We start from the raw sequence: 22,000 nt of genomic DNA on the forward strand, positions 1-22,000 counted from the left end.
GATGCACTGTATTAACAGAGATAAATCAAGTCGGAGTGTTTTATCCGTAAGAATTTGAAAGGTGTCAGCTGTGTGTCGTGCTGAGGTGGTTTAAAAATCTACCTGGGAGATGTCAAGTCTGCCATGAACATTGCGCCAGTCGCAGTAACAAGTAAGGCAACATTAAAGGGAAGATGGGACATGGAATTATTCTCTTGCCTCTTCACCTGACAGCAGCTCGAAAAACACACACTGATTAGATGCCAGCTTCCCTCAGCACTCAGCAGGAAGAAGCTTTAATTCTCACACATGTTGTTTGTGAGTATCTGCATAATCAAAATGTTCACATAATCTATAGAGCCACAAATATTACAGAAGTAACAGAGAATATATATTGATAAGGTGTTCTTGGTTTGTGAGAACAACATCTATTATTTGTTAAACAGCTAATAAGTCTGTACGAATAGAAATCCCAATTTATTGCAAGGAATATAAAGTGGTGTGCAAGAAGGCTTGGGCTGATGTTTATGACATGTAAGGACTTTGAAACCATGTAACCATGACGATCTTAACCTAAATACGAAGTCCTTACATGTATGCACTGACTTCAGCCCGAGGCAGCTTGCACCCCAGTTTATATTCCTTTGGAATAAATTAGGATTTCATGCGGTAAAAATGTTCATGGCTACAAGGTACCCAGTACCAGTGATGCAATAAATGGGACATACTTTCTATAAATATGTTTTCAAAACATTGTTATCACATCGGGTACCTGAATTTTCAGTCTAGTGAGCTCAAAACATTCTCGTCCTTAAACTGACTGAGAAATAAGGAAAAGAAATTCAGACCAATTAAATTCAGAAAGATGGTAAGTAAATTATGTCAGTGTTTTACACTCAGTGGCATTTCTATTTCATCACTTAGTGTTCAGGAATTATTCAATGTCAAATAGGCCTATTCATTGGCTTGATGGCTTCAGTCAATATTCAAATCTTAATAGCACAACAGTTTTTGCTGAACTGCTTCAGAAACAAGGACACTCTCTATTGAAGGAGTCAACGTGAGCAGCAAGCAACTCACCTTGTTGTATGTGGTATATGTGTTAATATGAAAATACTACCCTGATCAACTAAAGAATATTATCTTTGAGCTGATGGTGAGAAAGAAGCAATGAAAACCCTAAGGAAAAGCATAGATCTAAAGCCAAAGAAGCTGCATTTTAATATTTTAAATGACATTTATCCAATCAATAGCTTCAATCAAGACTATAATGTTAACTCATAATTTCCATGTGGGGGGTTGGCTCCTCTAAATGTAATGTAATAAAGTTAATCCATAGACGTAAATTATTTAAATGTCAAGCCCCATATCAAAGGATGGAACAGTAAACTAAGTATATTTGCAAAATATCTTCAATGCAACCTTTTTTGTATATTGTATGTTTATTTATTTAATTTTTGCTCTACTTTTTTGTGTTAGATAGATAATAAGCCTATAAACGAGAGACTAAAGTGAAGACAAACTCTTGACAAGAGACATGTGTGCACAGTTGCAGTAGCTGTTTGCATAAGTTGCACTAGTTTCGAAATGTTGACATATAAGGTTTGTACTTATGGTCATTTTTTTTTACAATAAAATATGAATAAATCACAATCACAAAGAAAATACAACAGTGTCTATAATAAGATCTGAGCAGCAGAGGAATAAAACCTATTTAACCACTGCTCTATCTCACCATCCTCCCCCAGCCTCCCCGCCACTGTAATGTCTCTGATTGGCTTAGGTTAGACATGAAGACTGATTATTGGTTAGAATTACGGAAGAACATCAAAGTTAGCCAATCAGAGGCACGGTAGGGGTAGGTCTCTTTAAATGACGTGGGGAAAAAACACCCTTACAACCCAGTCACCCACTTCCTGTTTACGTTTCCACGGATGACTTCAGGAACAGAAACTACAGATAACTTGAGAAACAAACTCTTCACTACTTCGGGGGCAGCTCGTCTCAGTTAGCCTTCGTCTTCACTACTGTACCGAGGCACCGGACAGACGGAAGGACCCGTCCTGCCCCTAGTGCAGGAGCGAAGTGAGCTAGCCGGTGCTAGCAGGTAGCTAGCTAGCGACACAGCAAAAGCAACTCAGCAGCACGTCAACACTTACCTGAGCTCAACCCCTGCCAGTATGGAGAATAGATATAACCTCAAGAGTCCAGGTAAGCTCATTTTTTAAATGTTTGACCCCACTGCAGCTGCCAGTGAGCTTCCTAACACCTCACACATCAGAATCACATATTTTTACTGTGTTTTATTTATGTGCAGTCATTGTGGACAGGGTTCCTAAGAATACAATCACTACCCTGACTCGAGCCACATGCTAAGTTTCTTATTTATTAGTGCGTATACATGTTTGCTAGCTTCTCCCACTTGTGAATTACATGGGCATACTCTTAACACTATGTATTATTCAGATCCAAAATAATGCTGGACATTCAGCCTTTATAGGAACTACATCTTCCTGGAGGTATGTTGTGTGGAGTTGTGTTATGCTTCACTTTGTTTAGGACACGTCTGCCTGTGTACTGTGGCGTCAGTCCTTCATAAACAATGGTTTCCTGGATTTGAGTAGGACCAGCCAGCAGGAATCAATACTGATTTGTCATCACATTTACTGGCAGTGGATGGTGTACAGTGGATGTTTTCTTTTCTTAGAGAATCATTTTGTTCCACAGTCTCAATCTGTTTCCGAGGGATTAGTTTGAGAATACAATAAGGCTGGATTTTCTTTAAAGCCCTAACCCTTTCAATTGAGATCACTGCAACAACATAGTGTAAGAAAAGTTTGACCTATAGATGGTGCTTTATTATAGTTAAACAAGATTCAAACTCCTTATGTGAATGAAAACGTATCTATAGGGCACTTTTATATCTAATTGGTTAGAGTTTAATTCAAACAAAAAGAACAGATGTCAAAATTGCCTATGATGTGCCTATTATGTTTGCAGTGTGAAAACAGAATGTTTAGACACCATTAAACAAAAGAAGAAGAAACAAAAGCGGTGTGCTGGATTGCATGCAGTCTTGTCCACCCATGATATGATGTTTAAATCAAGAGGAACGGTCTATTTGCTGGCAGTAATACCTTAACAATATAACAGTGGCAATGAAATCAACAAAATTGACCAGTCCATTTTAGCTATTAAAACTATATCTGTGCACTTTAGTCAAAACGTTTGCATACGATGGACATTCTGACAACAGGCTGACAAAATCAATCAATCAATTTTGTATTTTTTAGCCGATATTCCCCAATCACAATTTGTATTTACTCTTAACAAGAGTAATGAAAAAAAAAAAAAAAAACTTTTAACAGGGTAACAAGAATCTAAAAACCTCAAAGAGCCACATGTGAGGGATGCTCCTCCCAGGACGGACATACGTGCAATAGATGCCTCGTGTAATGGAGAACATCAGAAAGATAAGGGTATTTTCAACATTAGAATAAACACTCTGTAGCTGATGTCAGACACATGTCTACAAACCAGTCAGTGTCAAACATAAAGGTAAACACAGCACATGTAGGTGATGATGACAGGACATACATGTGTCAAACTAAATTCTTTAGTCCACTACCTGCATTTTAAAGTGAAAACAAAACTAACCGGATGAGATATAAGCAATGTAACAAAGACATGAATCTCGGTTCAGACGATGTGAATCCATCTGCAAATCTGACTTTTAGGTTTATTGATATTTGGACAGGTTATTTTGATTGCTGGGATATTTAGGATAATGTTAATAAACAACTCATCATACTATCAAAAAAGGTAAGTAATTTGTTAACATTTTATTGTGGAAAAGTTCTACATTAGCAGTATGATACATTTACATCAGAATTTTCTAACAGGAGATTATCCAATAGCATGTGTTATGAGGTCAACAGACAAAAAATCGAGTAAAATAAATAAAGCACTGAGTTCAGGCCACGTATCACAAGTTGCCGAATCGTGTAAGCTGACTGTTTGCTCTACTAGTGTACAGCTCTTGCTCCAAAGACACACATACCAGTACACGCACAAGCAGGTGCTTATTACCCACAGGCATACATTATTTGTTTAAAGCCACTGGTTTGGAACTGGTTTGTCCAGGTTTCAGTTTTAATATTCAGTTTCAGAATTGCTGTATTCTACAGCTAACTTGCTGTTCATGTAAAATGAATACTGTGTAGGACCAAATCTTCACTGACTACAAAACATGCATCACAAAGTCCACACATGTCTGCTGATGCCTTAGTGATGAACTGTGACCTTTTTTGTTCAACTCATAGTGAAAAGTGTGAAGAAATAGCAAGGTGGGAAATGGCATTCAGTGCTTTGTTTTAGTGGTAGTGTGAAAATAAAAGATTGTCCCGCTTCCATTTCACATTGCCAAGTATCCCCAACAGTGTTTTTGTAGTTAAATCATTAATTTCCTTCCAAATTTTAAGTTGATCTGTCAACATGAACAAAAATGACGATGATAGTAGTAACAATACAGCACAATATGAAATAATTAGGGCTGGGCAACGATTAAAAGTTTTAATCGCGATTAATCGCATGATTTCCCTGATTAATCACAATTAATCGCATTTGTATAATCTAAATCCAATAATGAATTCAAAAGTAGTGTATAGCGCACTTTATTTTTAATGTTCTGCCATATGAACGAAAGTGCCATAGCATTTGTTGTGCAAACACTTTTAACATCAGCATTTTAATACAGTAGCAGTTAAATAAAATATTCAGTGTAAATCTCAACTTAAACAATGTTATCAAAGCAAATACAAAATTAAAGCTCAATGCCACTGCCAAGGCATTAATGTTATCCTGTTCGTTATGAAAAAGAAAAAAACTGGCCACAAAATCCTGAGCCACTTTCATATCATTAAAATAGGCAATTTTCTGAGGTAACAGCAAAAACATTTACTTTCTTCAGGGAGCAGCATAACCAGTCAAGTACCAAATGTCCCTGTTAGAGTGAGACACCAGAAAACACTTTCAGTGCAGTTTGTCAATTCCTAGAACTTGACACTGTTATTTTAAATGTACTGCCATATGAACTAAAGTGCCATAACACTTGTTGTGCAAACAAACACTTAACATCAGCATTTTTATATAGTAGCAGTTAAATAAAATAAATACTTTGTGTAAATCTCAACTTAAACAATGTTATCAAAACAAACACAATTTATTTGACACATTCCACTGCTGTGCAGCGTCAGTAAAGCGCTTTTGCAGTCCTCTCCTTTTCATACAACTCGTGTATTCTCCGTGTTATGGTGCGTCTTGAGGGCATCTCATACCTGCAGTCATTTGTTGCGATTCTCAAAATGTTTCTCAGACCGACGTCTTCCACAACACTAATCAGCCTGCAGTCTGTAGCTATCCACTTTGCTATGGCATCTGTTAGCTTCTCTTGCCTTCGTTTATCTACACTCCTCCCTGCATCTAACGTAGTCTGCCGAAGCCTCGCTCCACTGTCGGTTTCGTTGAATGGTTTGCTGGTATCAACTGTGTGTTTTGCCTTGAGGGGATATTTTAGACTGGAATTACTCCAGTGATAAGGTAATTCAACTTGGCAGTGGTTACCAATTAACTTTTGTTCTGTTGACTCCGCCGTCTGGAAGAACTTTAAATTGATAATGGCCATTTAAAAGCTCCGTACCCCGCGCCATGATTGTTTATCGCCAATTCTTTCCTTTTCCGGTTCGGCAGCAGTCAGCAACAGACTTTCACAAAATAAAAGCCTAACTTTCACAATAATAAAATGAATAATAAAAACTGCGTTAATGCAAAATAGAATAATTTTCTGCGTTAAATAAGTGATGAGTTAACGCGATTATAACGAATTAACTTGCCCATCCCTAGAAATAATATGTTTTTATATCATCACAAGATGTATATCGTCAATTAGCAGAGCCATGAGTAAGAAGGCAGTTGTGGTTCGAACGTAGTAGCACCCACAATGTTTATTTTGAATTGTAAACAACCTGGTCTAGGAAAATTTATATTTTGGAAACCAATGTTCCCTGGTGCTGTAACCTTGACGCAAGCCTCGAGTTTGGCAGCTGTTTTCGTTGTTGACTCTTGGCTGGCCTTTTCATTTTTTTGTGCAGGAGCCCGACGGTCACATTCACTGTGCTGTTTGGTGTATTTTTCGTTTTGTTCTAGTTGGTGCGCTGTCTAGCCTGGTGTTAAATTTCCTTCATTCCATTCCTCCTTACTGAACCTTATCATACTCCTTTCACAAAATTCAGGAGCTGACTCAAAGAGTGGGATTAGTTCCTCTTTGTACCCCTGGCTTCTTTACCTTTTAGCTGAACATGGTGAAAGCAGCAGCTGCTGAAAAGCAATAAAAAAAAAAAGCTCAGACTTTGGAAGAGTCTCTTCACCCCCCTCCCCTGGGCTCTATGCTTTTTTTCATCTTTGGACTTGGCTTGTATTACGCAATTGTATCCTCTCTCTCCCCTCTGGACCAACTATGAATCATTCCCGGTGGCAAACACTCAAAATGTGTGTTATATAAGATGATGTGGCATACAGGGATTATCGCCCTACTGCCTTTAGCGACTGACTGGACCTCTGCAAACTCAACAGAGGCCAGAGGCACTAGTGTGGGAAAGGGCTTTTCCTTGTCATCTCTGTTTACTGTTACCGGAAGGACGAACCAAAAATGGGCATGGGAAATGAAGAGACTGTCAAAACTCATCCAGATATTGGCTGACGATGTTGAACGCCTTGCCCTCTCCTCTCTTCTTTTTCAGCATCCCTAGGAATTACATTACCATCATACCGGACAGACTGCAATGTATTATCTATATGACCTGTCAATGCAGGATGTTCTGTTCTCTTTTTGTAGAAAAGGTAATATTCTAGTAGAATGTGGTGGAGGAGTACGCAACGTTGAATAGTTGACTAACCATAGGGAGCAGCCATCAAGTCTGTCGTGTTGAATAAATATACAGCCACTCATATAGAATTACTACTGTGAATAGAAACTGTATGCACCTCACATCACACTCTGTGAACCCCTGTGATCAGAGCCCCGCTACAGGCAAGCTGACCTGTTTTCCACAGGACAAGTATGTGTGGATTTATGTTGGGAGTTTGATGTTTGCCCGAAAGTTAACTGAAAAGGTACGCCTTAAGTTCAACCTCTGTACTTGTGAATACATCTTTTTGTCTTGTTTTAACACTTGAGAGTTGTTCATCTGATGTAAACTCAAATTTCTACTCCTTACTCAAAGGTCTAGTCCTTATCTGATCTTCTTTATCAGGGATGTAATAATAGTAATGATCCAGTTGCTGAAAAATGTCTGAATCTTAAATTAAACTTGTACAGCATGAGGGATCAAGATGTGTTAAGGTACTGCATCATCAACAATATTAGTTTTTTAAGTTCCTGTAGCTGTCTGTTTGACAGTAAAGACCTACCTGTGTATTTAATTATTATGAAAACGCATTAAGGAAGTGCCATGTTGGTTACATTGTAACTAACTTAGCAACTTAATACTGCAGAGCAGAAAGTACCTAACTAACCCCCTTCTGTGACAAAGTGTGGATGATTAGTGATATATAAGGCAATATTAAATGCACAGTATTGTGGTAGAGTCATGCCTAAATTCATGATATGAAATTATGCAAATAAGACAGTGTTTCAGATACAGTATTGTAAACCAGTGGTGGTCCTAACAAGTTATCTGAGTTTTTTTAAGTCAACTAGTCAATAAGTTGTTAACCATTAGAAAATAGCCCATTCAATCATGGGTTTGCAAAATCTTTTCATATAATGTCTCTTTCTGGTGATAGTTTCTCCTCCCTATACCCAGTGGCCTTCAAGTCCTTCTAACAGAAGATGAGAGAAGTGTTGCAGGCTTTAAATGTAATACCAGAGAATTGACAGGTGGCACCAGTGTCATTGAAATTCCACGATTCTCAATAACAAATGAGTTATCACAGCACAAAGTAGAATATAACAGAGGCTGTTGTTCACACAATGATCCAACACAAACACACCTCCATATAGCTAGTGTGCAAGCAGTAGTTAAAATTAACCAACAAGGTGTCTGACCAATAGTGGGATAATACTCATAAGCTAACATTACATTTTGACAGACAGAATGATGGTAGCCTACTTATGTTTTAAACACCCAGCTTAAGATGACGTGTGTTTGTCTGTGTGTGTTGAACACCACTACAACAGATGGCAGCTGACAGAATGTCATATCGACCACACGCTGTCAAACAGAAACTCTCTCACCCTGAATTCTCAGTTCAGACCCTGATGTGTGAGTTGGAGGGGTTTCTTCATTTTGATGGAAATGCTCTGGCTTTGCTTCTATATTCCAGTTTTCTGTAGCTTGTCCCTATGACAATCTGCATCAAATCCAAAATATATCCATACACCTGTCTTCCACAAGTCATAGCAGACCTGTTGCTGCACCTGCACCTTTTGCTGCCACTCCATGTGTTATTGATGGTGTTTACTATGCCTGGTTTCTAGACCTTCTCTTCAAATTTGACCCTTGGAGGATTATTACACTGCCCCGCGTCTGCCATGATCTGTTTCCCTTGTGAGTTCTACCTCCTATACCCTGTGTTTGTGAGTGTTGTGTTTTCCACCCTGTGCCTTGAGTGTTTCTCCCCTGTCAGTCGTGTTTGTATTATTGGAATGTATTTTCTGGACTTTGGATTCCTGCTTGCTTCCTTTTTGGAAAGGTTTGCTTGTTTGGACTGCCCTCACTGGTATGACTCTGCCTTTACCTTCAACAAGCCATGTCCCTTTTTGGTTTGATTAGAGCACAGCACTGTTCTTCTCTGATTCCATGTCTGCTGTTTTGGCCTTCCCCTATGTCTTTTTGCGGCAGTTGTCAAATCGGGCCTTACTTGAAGAACCTAATTTTCTGAAGAAAAACAGGTTCTGTCAGATTCTCAGAATTTCAGCATCAAGTAGTCGCGTCATCAATACTCCTCTTTACCCTCAGTGTGGCAATCGAGGCCATCTCCATTATACACGGAGTAAACCACAGCACCTAATCCTTCTCAGAATGATGTCTTTAAATTTTGGGAAATTGCAGTATTTATCTAGAGCACATGCTACATCAATGCATGTGTCATGATAACTGCTTATTCAATCAGGGCTGCAAGGCCGTATTCCCTTACTAGGATGATGGCCAGCTTGACTTCTTGTGATGGTGGCAAGAACATGCCCCTTTCATGAAGCACAACCATTACAAAACAATACGGGAAACCCCCTCTCAGTCACTGATATGGTTTCAATTGTAAAATATCCCATACAGTATCATGTTGGCTATTATTTAATAGCCCACTTTAAATGATTCTTGTAACAAATGTATTTTTGTGAAATGTATTTTTGCCAATGACCCCACCTCAAAAATCCATAGTCATTTTGGCTTTACATTGGTGTTATCAAAACCAACTCGGCCAATGCAACAAAGGTAAATCTCACAAGTTAAACACCATAACAGTCATATAAAGTTAAGTTAATAAATAGAAGTCATGGCAGTGGGTGGCTAGGTATACTGACGGATAATTTGACGATCAAACACTTCCCGCTGAGATTTGGACAAGACACAGGGATATCATGTCCCTGACCTGAAGAGCTGAAAGAGTCCCAGCCTAAGGGAGAGCTGGCCCCGCCATCTTAGCTGGAGCGGCCAGCCACTGTCCCAGAAGATCCAGATGGATAAGGTTCAAAGCTGGCTCTCCCAAGCAGCTCATCTCTCAGTCTGAAGTGCCTGTCCAGCCCTGATAGTCCATCACACCTCTGAGCACTCCTGATTCCCCTCTGCAGGGCACTGATGGATTCCTAAAGTGGAAAATCATGACTGACCTGTGGGCGAAAAGATAGAGTGGATGGTTTAACCTGAATAGCTTTTAGCCATAGCTCTCACAGAGACTCCATTCCTCTTCATCTACCTGCCACCTAAAAGTGTCCCTGTCTTTCTTTCTGACCCACGCTACTGAGATTTTCTAGAATGCATTGAGTTGTAAAACCTTTCAGACAGAGAAATCTCTTTCTTTCTGGATGTAAGAAAAAAACGTATCTATATTATTCATAAAAGTGATAACATAAACAGCATATGTGCATATCATATGTGAAGATTGATAACTGGGAAGAAGGATCACACAAATAGTATTTTCCTGCTCACAGCAGCACTCTTGAGTTTGTGTTTTCTGCCGACTCAGTCCTCCTCCACGCAGTCACAATGTGTAATTTAATGCCTCATTTGCTGCTGCTCCTGCTGCTGCTGCCGCTATGTTAATGAAGCCAAGTGTCACTGGTTGGTATTTATGCTGTCAGGATAACTTAGGCCATACTTTCGATCATCTTAAACCACATATTGAAGTAAAATTGTTGTCGGAATGGACACGTGGTAATTTGGAGCCATTCATCGCTTCCTACAGTTTTAGAAAAATAGAAAAGGCTCAATTTCTCCTCATTGTTATACCGCTGCACCAAAGATAACCGTGGACGGAGGCGTTATGTCTTTGGGTCGTCTAATCCATCCGTCCCTCATCGAAAAGTGAAACATCAAATCGCATCCTATCAATGTTTCAGGCAATGTTTGTTTATAGACAATTTATTTTCGCTCTCTCTCAAAGCTCTAAGTAGGGAGTATTGAATTTTGAAAAATAAAGTAAAATATGCAAAATGTTGCCGATATGTCCCAGACTCGCAGCACACACATAATTACATATTTACTGTGCTTGTGACAGTGAATAAGTTAAGCCATTGACTTAATTGACCTAGATGTTGTTGTTCTGAAGAAAAATCAGTAGAGCAATTTGGCCTAGTTAGCATCCATAATGCCACCTACTGTTCCTTCAGCATAGAACATTGAGCAAAGACTTACTGCTTTTAGTGCAAGCATGGATTTAAGATCATAAATAAAGTGTGGAATTTAAAAAATGGGGAGTATGTGGGAACCCAATCATGAAAGGTATACAACCACAAAGAAACAACGGAATTAGACCTCCACAGCTTTTGCTTTCCTCCACCAACTTTCAGCTCTGCAACACATGTCCTGCAGCCTTTCCTCCTTCATCATCTTTTCATTTTAATTGCTGTCATTTTTCCCCTCCTTCACTCTTCCCCTCAGTGATTATCTCTTTTCCTCTCACCACTTTCTTGTTCTCTCTTGGATAAAAATCCTGTGTCCACAGGAACATTTTCAGAACACTGTGAGTTTTGATTCTTGCACTCCAGGCTACCAGCTGTTTGTACTATTGCATTTTTATAAGAATTCTAACGGTAACACTTGTTTGTTGTGCCTAACATCAAAGGTGCCCATCTCCTTTACAGTGTTGTGAGATTGTCTGCACATTGCATAGTTGGTAAAGTCAAGGCTCCAGGCTACCTTTGGAGAACCCCTCTTATCTAGTTTTTTTTATCCTACATGAGAAATCTGAGTTTTAAGATTCTCTATGTGCTGTTTTTTTCCAGTACATCAAGCATCCCAAATACACTCTCTGCAAGCTGGTGTCTTCACTCAGCTATAGACATTAAAGGGATAGTTCACCCAATAATGAGAATTCACTCATTATCTACTCACCACTATGCCGATAGAGGGGGATGGAGGAGTCCACAAAATACTTTTGAAGTTTCAGGGGTAAACAGCGTTGCAACCAAATCCAATACAATTGAAGTAACTGGGCGACCACGTATTCAAACGTAAAAAAAACAAACATTAAATGCCTCCATGCTGCTCCTGTGGTGTCATCCAAGTGTCGGTCAGCCACGACATTAACATTCGACTCAAAACGGCGTCATGCATTTACACCATTTTTTGGCCTAAGTGTCCTCTGATATCCTCAGCCCGGAGCCGCGCTCACACACCGCACAAGCTCACACACCGCACAAGCTCACACACCGCACAAGCTCACACCTCTATGCTGTCGCCTAAGGGGCACGTGATAATATAAATATAAGATTAGATTAGAGTGATATAAAGATACAAAACACTGCTTGCACAAGTTTGCTCAAACTGATTTGTCAATTACAGAGACAAAACTCTGGGATGTTATCGCTACAAATAATTGTGTACTAATTTGATCACCTTTAAACTAATGTTAATAGTTGGAAGACAGTCAGTCACATGAGCAGATCTCTGAATGTCTACACACTGGTCAGTCCAGAAAATGAATTGTTGTGCATGAAATAGGCTAGAACGATGCGCTTATCTCCCCATTCAATACTATTACGAAACTTTTATGCTGATGCTATATATATTATGAGTCAATATTAAAATTCATTTTGATGAATCTGTTGTAATATATTTATTATATACTATCCCTGTTTTAAATAAAGCAATCAGGAATGAAAGATGACTTTGTTTCTGTAGTTCAACAAGATGAACAGAGTTTGTTGCGTCAGTTTCACGATGCAACTGAGCAAGTTGCCCTTGAAAAATGAGGCTTTTAAAGTTAGTGCTGCAGTGGTCTCAGGTACATTTAATGAAAATTTAATTTCCTCTGCTGCCAATCTTATTATCAGCTTGCAGCTACAGGTTGTGAACAAGTAGTCTGCCCCGCAGCTGCCTCATAATTTCTAAATGTGAAATGTTGACACTCCTGACGGATGGATGGAGCTCACACAGTTTAGCACCGCAGACACATGTTCAGCTGTTTGCGGATAGATGCACTGATGATTCTGTACGCAGTCAAGCTTCCTGTCTGTTATTTAATCTGGTGGGTTTTATGCTTGTTTTTTTCCCTGAAAACTTGACAGACTGTCACTGATGAAGGAGGAATTATGTATGCACGCATAGGTGTTGATAGAGCAGAGATGATGCGAGGCGGTAGAATCAAAAACCCGGAACATTAAAAGCGCATGTCATCACACCAAACAAGAAACATCACTCAAGCAGGTTATTTTATCATTCTGATTGAAATGTAGCCCAACTCTCCTGTGCTTTGGAGTTCTCATTCAGGGATACAGACACTTATCTGGGCAGGCAATGTTTATCACCCTGGGAAAGATGGGAAAGTCCAGTGGAAAATTAACAAAACATGAGGTGTGTTTATCAGCTGTGGGTCGAGATACACGAGTAGTCTGGGCATGGAGGTTTGTGACCCCCGCTGCTTGTTAAAACAAGAGGAGGTAAGGAAAGCCATAAAAATGCATGCAGCCCACCCAATCCCCATTCTCCATGTCTAGTGTGGACTTATTGCGATGGGTTCACATCTCAACTGCAGAGTGTCTGTCCTTGGGCGGAATAAGACAGCACACGTGCCCTGAAAGCTGCGTGGTGTCAGACCATCTCTCTGCTCCACTGCCTCATCCCATACCCTCTGCACTGCAGCCTGCACATCCTCCCAGCCTCCCTGGCCTTCCACCCTATTATTTGTCCTCCCACCCATCCCCAATGCTGCCCCTCATCTTCCTCTCCTGTGTTCATTTCGCAGTCTCCATTTCTAGCTCAACTCCCCAGCAATCCACGCTCGATTGGATTCCAAATCAATTTTGCCTCCGTGAATACCTCTTAGTTCTGCTTTCCTTGTCACAATTACTTTCCAATTTTCAGCATCATTCTGTTTCCTCTTGCTGTGCACTGGTAGCTGGTGGAGATTTAGAGGCATCCCACGAGACGGCAAAAGTAAGCAAACTGACCTTGCTTTCCTATTGCTCAACAGCTACTTTGAAATTGGTGATGAGACTGAGACATCAGCACCTGTTGTTGTGTTTCCCCCATGTACTCGCATCTTGGTTGTCAGTGTTACATCATAATCATCATCATCACCACCACCACACTTGTGTAACTCTCCTTCCTATGGTGATGTGATAGTTTGTATTCAGATTAACACAAACGGTCTGAGTGTGTTGCAGGCTAGGTCATGACACAAGGGTTAATACGAGCAGATGTTCTTCTGGCCCCCTCATTCAAAAAGCCCATTGCATTTGCACGTCAACTTACTCAAATGCTGCCATGGGGAGGGATTGACCTCTTAAATACAACACAACAAAAAAACTTGTTTACTCTTCTTTTTGCCTTGAGCCGGGTTACAAGTTCAGCTGTGTTTGTAGCACGAAGCATCTGCTAATCATCCAGTAATCCCCAATGAGCATTTACAACATCTTTCAACTTGAGTGATATGTTAGTATAGGCAAAATGTACTGACGCCAACAATAAGGTTTATCCTGTCCTTGCAATAAGCAAATTGAGTCATTCTTTATTATTATAACTTTTAATATTAAAAGATGAAATAGCACGGAGGGAAGATGGACATATCTTCACTATAAAGACAGTAAAAAAGGGCAATGCTGTGTGTGCTGGATAAACCTTAATCAGGCAATATTAACTTTTTTTATTTAGACATTTTTTATGTATGTCATCATGGCATCAGTTATATAATAATTGGTTGATATAAGCTGTGGATCGTAAATCTTATTCCTTGCAAAAGTTTAAATAGAATATGATGACGCAGTTGATGATGATACATCTTTGTGCATATAGTCTTATTGAATGCAGAGACACCGTGAAAAAAGTCATAAATGAACTATGCATGATGTCCAAGGAGATCAATTGGAAAATGTGTTTTTCTTGTTGACCTCAATAATTACTCAGCTTCACCAGCTAGCAGGGTAATTCATATTTATTAAACTGACATACAATTAATTGATCAATCGATTAATCATGCTAACCCTTTTTTATTTTTGTCCTAGGGCTTCGAACTTAAGTCCCTGCTAATAAGGCACAGTTCTGGCTGCAGATACTTAAAGCCTGCTAGAGAAACGTACACACATCCATAAAGACTTTTCAGATACTGAGTAACAATTATCAGTACAAAGAACCTCTGCCACACTGCTGTCTTGTTCCCAGTTCTTCTAATCTATCTGGCAACTGTCTGACGAGTGTTGCAGACCTTTACACGAGGAAGACCAATTGTGGATGACCCAGTGCCATGTCACATTAAAATGATTCCAGGAAAGGGAGGCTGGAAAGCTTGTATTGTGACAGCAGCTTAACGGCTGACAAACAAATTAAAACGGCCAAGTTGAATTTACTGGAATTAATTAGTCAGCTTTTTAAAAAGATTAATTGCAAGCAGCCAAGTGGTGAGTATGATATGAGTGTCTTGGAATTAGTGCTATGGAAATGTTCTTGTAAACATGGAGGAGGGGGGGGAGTTTGTATTCACAGGAAATTCAAACAAAAGTAGATCAGAAAACAGGGAGGCTTCTTATATAAATATAAGGAAATATTCTTGAGAAACAAGGTAAATTATGAATAATTTAGATAAATACATTCTTAGCTTAGATATCCATGGTGTCTAAATTGGTTCTTCCTCAAGTTGCAAAAAAGTTTTTCTTAATCAAACTCGATTTGATGCATTTAATCATGCAGGAAGCCAGTCGGCCCCCCAAAGGCTTAGTGGGATCAAAATGTGCAAAAGAGTTTAATTGAATAGTTGTGAAGAAACAATCAGTTCCAAACGGGATTGTTGGATTAGATGCATTAGATGCATTGTTGTTCCAGCCTTTTCTTCTCTCTGTCTGAAAGACCGTGACAGTGATAGTGTTTTTTTGCACCGTCAGTTCTTGGAGTCATATCCCGCCGCATGCTTCTCTCATCTGTCCATCTGTGTAAGCATCCTGTTACCCAGGAGAACAGCACATTTGAAGCTCACTGCATCAGGGATTTCGGGAATCTTGGCCCGGACATTTGGGTGGAATTGTAGACATGGTGGTGGACTGCTGCAAATTCTGAGGATGTACAATGGAGTTAGGCTTTGTGCTGCGATAGTGACACAGGCAGGGCAGCAAATAATTATGACAATGGAGCCAATATACATAGTTTCTAAAGTACAAGTATGAACAGTTCATACACGAGATGGAAGTATGGCACAGAATCCTTACTCACTGTGGTGTTGCCAGCTTTTGTGTTGGCCCAAGTGTGTCATGTATATTTGAGCTTTTATTATGTCTAACTATTACTACAGAATGAAAGGTGAGGAAAACAATCTGGCAACCTGGTTTATTCATGTAGCACCGTCACATAATCGGCTAAAGAAATGTCTCACGCTTGTTAAAGTTCAGTGCATGAACAATAAAAATCAATGGTTTTCTAATCAAAGTCACAAGCCAGATGGGGAGAAACAAGGCTCTGTGGCAAGACAGGGCGAAATGAAGAGTCAGAGCATGTAGCAGCCGAAAATCAAAAGGAAGACATCACAATGGGGAATAGCAGGCAAACTGCAGGTGGTCAGAGTAAGACCAGAAAGCTTCGAACCATACAAATGAGCAGAGGAAATATAGGGAAGGACAATAATTGTGTATTTGTCCTCCACAGATCCAACTTTTTGTCTTGAATAATGCAACTTTGTGGTCTGAGGTGATGTAGCTTGGAATTTGGTATTTTGGTATTGGTGTTTGCACGGCCCTGCCAGTGTCGCTCCAATGGAAAAAATGGTAACGACCAATGATGTAAGCGCTAATGATCATAATTGACTCTACAGGTACTAACCTCAGGTGTTTTGTTCTATTTTTGTTTCTTTTGAAAAAAACAGCGGTGAAGAGGCTGATGAAGGAGGCTGCTGAACTGAGGGATCCCACAGAGCACTACCACGCCCAGCCACTGGATGTAAGTTCACCACAGAACCCAACACAGCTGCCGCACCTGTCAGTAGGCTCACTTTAGCAGCTGAAGTTCACCAAAACAAGCTATTTCTTCACTCAGATTACATATAATGTCAACCAATGTGCAAACAGACACGAATACACTAAATTCTGTCATTTTATAATATTTGAACCTGAACGAGAACTAGCATGATGCGATTTCATGAAAGCCTCAGGTAGCGCTGGAAATGAGTCATCCAGAAATTCCTTGAGCTGTGTGCCTCTATGGAAGATCGTGTGGATCCACACACAACTACGCTGGCTTCCCCCGCAGAGTAACACAGCAAGTTTATTCGCTTTGCGTCTGGTATGAACGCAGCACAATCAAGCGTCTTTAGTGAATGCAACAACCAAATATTTTTTAGTCTGGGGAATTTTGTGTCAACATTTTTTTTACAGTCAAATCAAATCAAATCAAAGTTTATTGTCACATGCACCAATGACAGCGTCATTGGAGCAGTGAAATTCTTGGGACATGGCAGGCAGCATCTTTACGCAAATTTTAAAAAATGACATACCATATAACATATACCGTATAACATAGTAAAATGAAGCAGTAGTTTACAGGGTGAAGGAGTGGGGAATATTAAATTAAATAATATGAATATATGTGATGTAAGTACCTATTAAGTGTGACCTGTGATCTTGTGACCTGGCAGGCAACATCTACTTAGTAGACGGGCTTTACAAAATAGTCAAAACCTGTCTGGAAGTTTTATTCATCATATCCATCACTTGTCACTCAGAGGCCAGTCAGAGAGTGTATATATCCACCTAGGCTAATGCTCCGTCTCACAATGTTAAAATAAGTTAATAAAAATCCTGTACCTGTTTATCCAGATCAGCTCTGAAATTGAATGGGTTCTTTCTTGAGTCATGTCCCATCCCTCAATAGATTAAAATGGAATTGGATTCTGTAGTTTTTGAGAGATCCTACTGACAGACAAATAAACAAACAGAAAAACAGCAATGAAAACATATCTTCCTTGGCAGAGGTGATAAGACTATTCTCACCAAACTAATGAAATCTGAGAACTGGTGACATCCCAAAATAAAAGTTAGGTGAGTCAGGAAACAGCCAGAAAGGAAGGAAGAGGAAGTTGTAGTGATGTATGACAGGTACAATTTTATGTTTCCTGTGTGTGTGTTGACACCCTACAGTCTATGGTTGACACACATATATAATATATATTTTAATTGATGAATGGGGATGAGGATTTATATAACTGCTTAACATTAGCACATCAATCCGCTGTGGGAGTAAGATTTCACGTTGCACAGTTGAAGTCGGTCTCAGTGTTGTCACTTCACACAGCCATGAGAAGTCACAGTGTCCTCACGTCTGTGGCATGTGCTCGGTGTAACATTTCCCTCCTCTTCTCTCTGCAGGATAACCTCTTCGAATGGCACTTCTCCGTACGCGGGCCTCCAGATTCAGATTTTGATGGTGGCGTTTACCACGGCAGGATCGTGCTTCCCCCAGAGTATCCAATGAAGCCCCCCAGCATCATCCTCCTCACAGTAAGCAGCGGCCACGGCTCTCTCCTCACATCCGATTATTCTCCTGCGGAAGCTGAACAGGAAATCATCGCATCAAATGATCGAAGAGTTGAAAAAGGACAGCATGTCATTTAACCTTCAGCCATTTCTAGTTGCATCACACGTGGTGACGGTTGTCAGAGTAAAGCACGAGCTGCCACCAAACTGTCAGAGGGATTCACACTTCTTTAAAGAGAACATGAGATTGTGTCATTGTGTTCAGACAGCTGTGTGACTCTTGCACTAATTGCTGCCTGATAAAAGCCGTAGCACTCTTGAAATTGTTGTGATTGAAACATATTCTTTCCTCTTGTCTGCGATATATCTGATATTTTCAGTTTACAAACTCTTTCTTTGCAGAAGAGCTGACCACATTTCCTCATTCCTTACTCACAACTCTTTCAAACCCCCATGTCAGTTTGGCTTGTCATAACTTTCAAGAATGTATGTTTTATTCATTTCTCCCCACCCACATACTCACCTCCACCACCTCTTTGTTGCCTTCCGTCCTAGCCCAACGGAAGATTCGAAGTTGGTAAGAAGATTTGCCTCAGCATCTCTGGCCACCATCCAGAGACCTGGCAGCCGTCTTGGAGCAGTAAGTTGCCCCACATTCTTTCTTCTTCCCTGAGTTCCTCTTGTAAAGTTCTTCTGGAAAAAATGTCACATTTGAGAGCTCACAAATTTATATATTTTTCAGTACATATATTTTATATATTGTGTTGTGAGGAGGAACCTGAGTGACGGCTTGAAGTAGCAGTGATAATGATGTCCATTATTATCTTAAATTGCATTACGCTCAATTTTGCAATGAAAAGCAGTTTTCAGACAATGCTCTCTAGAATGGCACTCAGAAGAGCACATACCTCCACCAAGGCAAAATAACTAATTTCCTATCTCACAATGTTAAATAAACAGAACGAACATTTCCTGGATTAACAATTTTCTTCTGGACCTGCATCAAAAATTCTTTCTTGGCCCATGTCCTATCCTTCCACCAAGTTTCGTGGAAATCCGTTTAGTATTTGTAGCTTAATCCTGCCAAAAAACAAACATACAAACTGAAGCACAGCAGTGAAAACAAAACTTAGCGGACGTAATAACACTCAGGATCTGGCCATCACAAACAAATAATTAGTTTTTAATAAAAGCAGGGAAAAAGACATTGTTTGGGGTGGTATTATTTGTACTTTAATTCCAAACTTTGGTATTACTACATGTTGTATAAAACAAATATGAACTCATTTTGTCATTTTTTAATTGCCATTCTGCTTCTGACTTTCTCTCTTTTAAAAAGATTTTATTGCCATGCTTAGCTTTATTTTTATTTCAATACTGTTACCGCTACCATCTGGGAAACGAAATAGTTCCTGCAAATATTTCAAAGGAAAAGAAACAGAAGAAACTGTGCTCTTTGAGGTGCAAGTACCCTTATTTATTTAAACATCTCAGCTGGAAGGGGTGTGCAGAGAATCAGCATTCCAAAATTTGGCAAAACGGAAATGACTGGAAATAGTTTATGCATGCAGAGTGTTTTCCAGTTAGAAAAATTTAATTAAAGCAGCTGAGTGTTGAGGCAGTCATGGCTCTCTTGTTTTACTGAAGCCAGTAGAAGGAAATTAATCAAGACAACAAACAAACATGGAGAAACATTGATCAGCAAATTATACCAGGAGCTATCACAAAAAGTTTGTAAATAGGAAATTAGATATTTATCTAACAGGAATTAATTCTGTTTTTGAGCCTGCAGTTGCACTAAATAGAATTATTATTAATTTGTGTGTGTGTGTGTGTGTGTGTGTGTCTGTATCTGTGTGTGTGTGTGTGTGTGTGTGTGTGTGTGTGTGTGTTTAGTATAGTAAACCAGTTTTAATGTTATTAATCCCTCTGTTAATTATGTTTACTGTTGACTACTGGAGAAATCTGGCGAAATAAAGGCTAATAAAATAAATTAAATTAAATTTGATAAATTGATAGGTATCACAGAATAGTGGAAGGTGTTATAATCTCTTAAATTTAACTTTAGATGTTCTATCTGCAATATATTTAACAAAATGAACCAACAGAATATTTAAATCCTGTTGAAAATATTTAAAAAAAATACATATAAAAAAAAAAACACCCATAACAAATACAAATCATATGGATCCATGTGATTTTTCTGGACCTCACCTCACATCCTTAGTGTTGGTCATTGTAAAGCAATGAATATTTGTTGAATACCTGATGGCGAGGCTGCTTCATTGACTTGTTTTCCTGTTTTAACCTCTAAAGTCAAAGAAAAGTATTTTTCCAAGAACTTATTTTCGTTCTTTACTGGTAATCCATCCTTTTGCTGAGTTTTGCTTTCATGTTACTTCCCGGTGTGGGACTTCAATCAGGGGGAACTCTGTGGGAGACGGCGCATTTTACCTCAAAGAATTTTTTCCCATACCGGTTTCCTCTTTAACCAAAAACAAAAGTTCAGATCAATAACACAATTAATTCCACAACAATGGATGCTCTACACTTCTTTCTGTGAAAATGCCACTGGTCACATGGCTGGCCATGCCTTAGAGATTTGACTTCCCCTCCTGTGTGTACAAGTTGTGTCTTATCCTGTTTGGATTGAGTGCAGGAGGCCCGGCTGGAAGATTACTCCGAGTTGTGAACGTCACAGGGAGACCAGCTGCAGTGATTCCCTGCTTATGCTCACCGCTGTTGGCTGCTGCTGTTTCACTTTGTGTGCTACGCCAACGCATTTAATGAAGTGTGCCTAAGTCATTCAAAAATTCCCTCTGATGTCACTTTAAAGAAGATTTATAATTTCACATTTTACATATTCCTATTTCTTTAGATACATACATACATATATACTTATTCATGAATATGTTTATTTATTTTTCCTCCGGCTGTTTTCCTGGTCTATTTGTATTTAATACTGTGAGAGTGCCAGAATTTTAATATTTATTCTACAATAAATTTGTCATGCATTTTTATGTTACATTCTCATGGATTGCAAATAGATAAATGTTGAGTGTACTAAAAATGTAAGTCGCTTTGGACAAAAGCGTCAGCTAAATGACATGTAATGTAATGTAAAAGATAGAGAAGCAGGTATATAGTACACACACACACACACACACACACACACACACACACACACACACACACTGATCCATTCATCCTTTCAGAAGCTGAGAAGATTCAAAAGTTAGAAAGTTGGCCCATATCTCAAAAGACACTGCTGTTTTTAAAGTAAAATGTGCTGCTGCTGCCTGAGATGACTTTCTAATTTAACTTTGATTTTTCTGGTGACTTAATTTTATGACAGTGGAGTCCAATTTGCAACTGCAACTACATAATTTTACAAGGCGTGTAGAGCTCTGTTATTCAATGTCAGTCACAGCAGCTCAGTTTAAATAAGGGTAAAACATGTCGAACTCTCAAAGTAGACGGTTTTTCAGTAGATGCAGGTTGTTATTTATGCTTCAGTATTTTATTGCAAAAGATTTCTTTACATCTGTCATAAAATACATTCATTATTCGAATGTTCCACAATTCACAATTCTATTTGTGTCCAATTTAATTTCAAAGGTTTGAGAATCCCTACATGATCTAATAAAAAATAATTATATTTTTACATTTTACACTCTATAATGGGGAGATACAAAGATATAATCAAAGAACAAAAGTACACAGAGAAAACTAGAATGGCACATGTTATAGTGCATGCTTCCACCAAGGCTGCATGAAACCACATTTAAATTCACTAGCTCATGATGTTTTTTTATGGAGGGTCTGCCCTAAACTGCAAATATATCAATCTCC

General features: G+C 39.2%; 1 protein-coding gene across 1 annotated transcript in view; it reads left to right on the top strand.

Moving 5' to 3' along the window:
- The first annotated feature begins 1,893 nt into the window (after nt 1-1,893).
- ube2j1 (ubiquitin-conjugating enzyme E2, J1) overlaps nt 1,894-22,000 on the top strand; it is a 43,299-nt gene continuing 23,192 nt past the window's right edge. The window contains exons 1-4 of the mRNA XM_061091036.1: nt 1,894-2,190; nt 16,543-16,616; nt 18,041-18,172; nt 18,704-18,788. Of these exons, the coding sequence (XP_060947019.1) occupies nt 2,160-2,190; nt 16,543-16,616; nt 18,041-18,172; nt 18,704-18,788 (322 nt within the window). The 5' untranslated portion in view covers nt 1,894-2,159. The remainder of the gene's footprint in view (nt 2,191-16,542; nt 16,617-18,040; nt 18,173-18,703; nt 18,789-22,000) is intronic.

The sequence above is a fragment of the Limanda limanda genome, chromosome 18, assembly GCF_963576545.1.
Source record: "Limanda limanda chromosome 18, fLimLim1.1, whole genome shotgun sequence".
Taxonomy (NCBI): Eukaryota; Metazoa; Chordata; class Actinopteri; order Pleuronectiformes; family Pleuronectidae; genus Limanda; species Limanda limanda.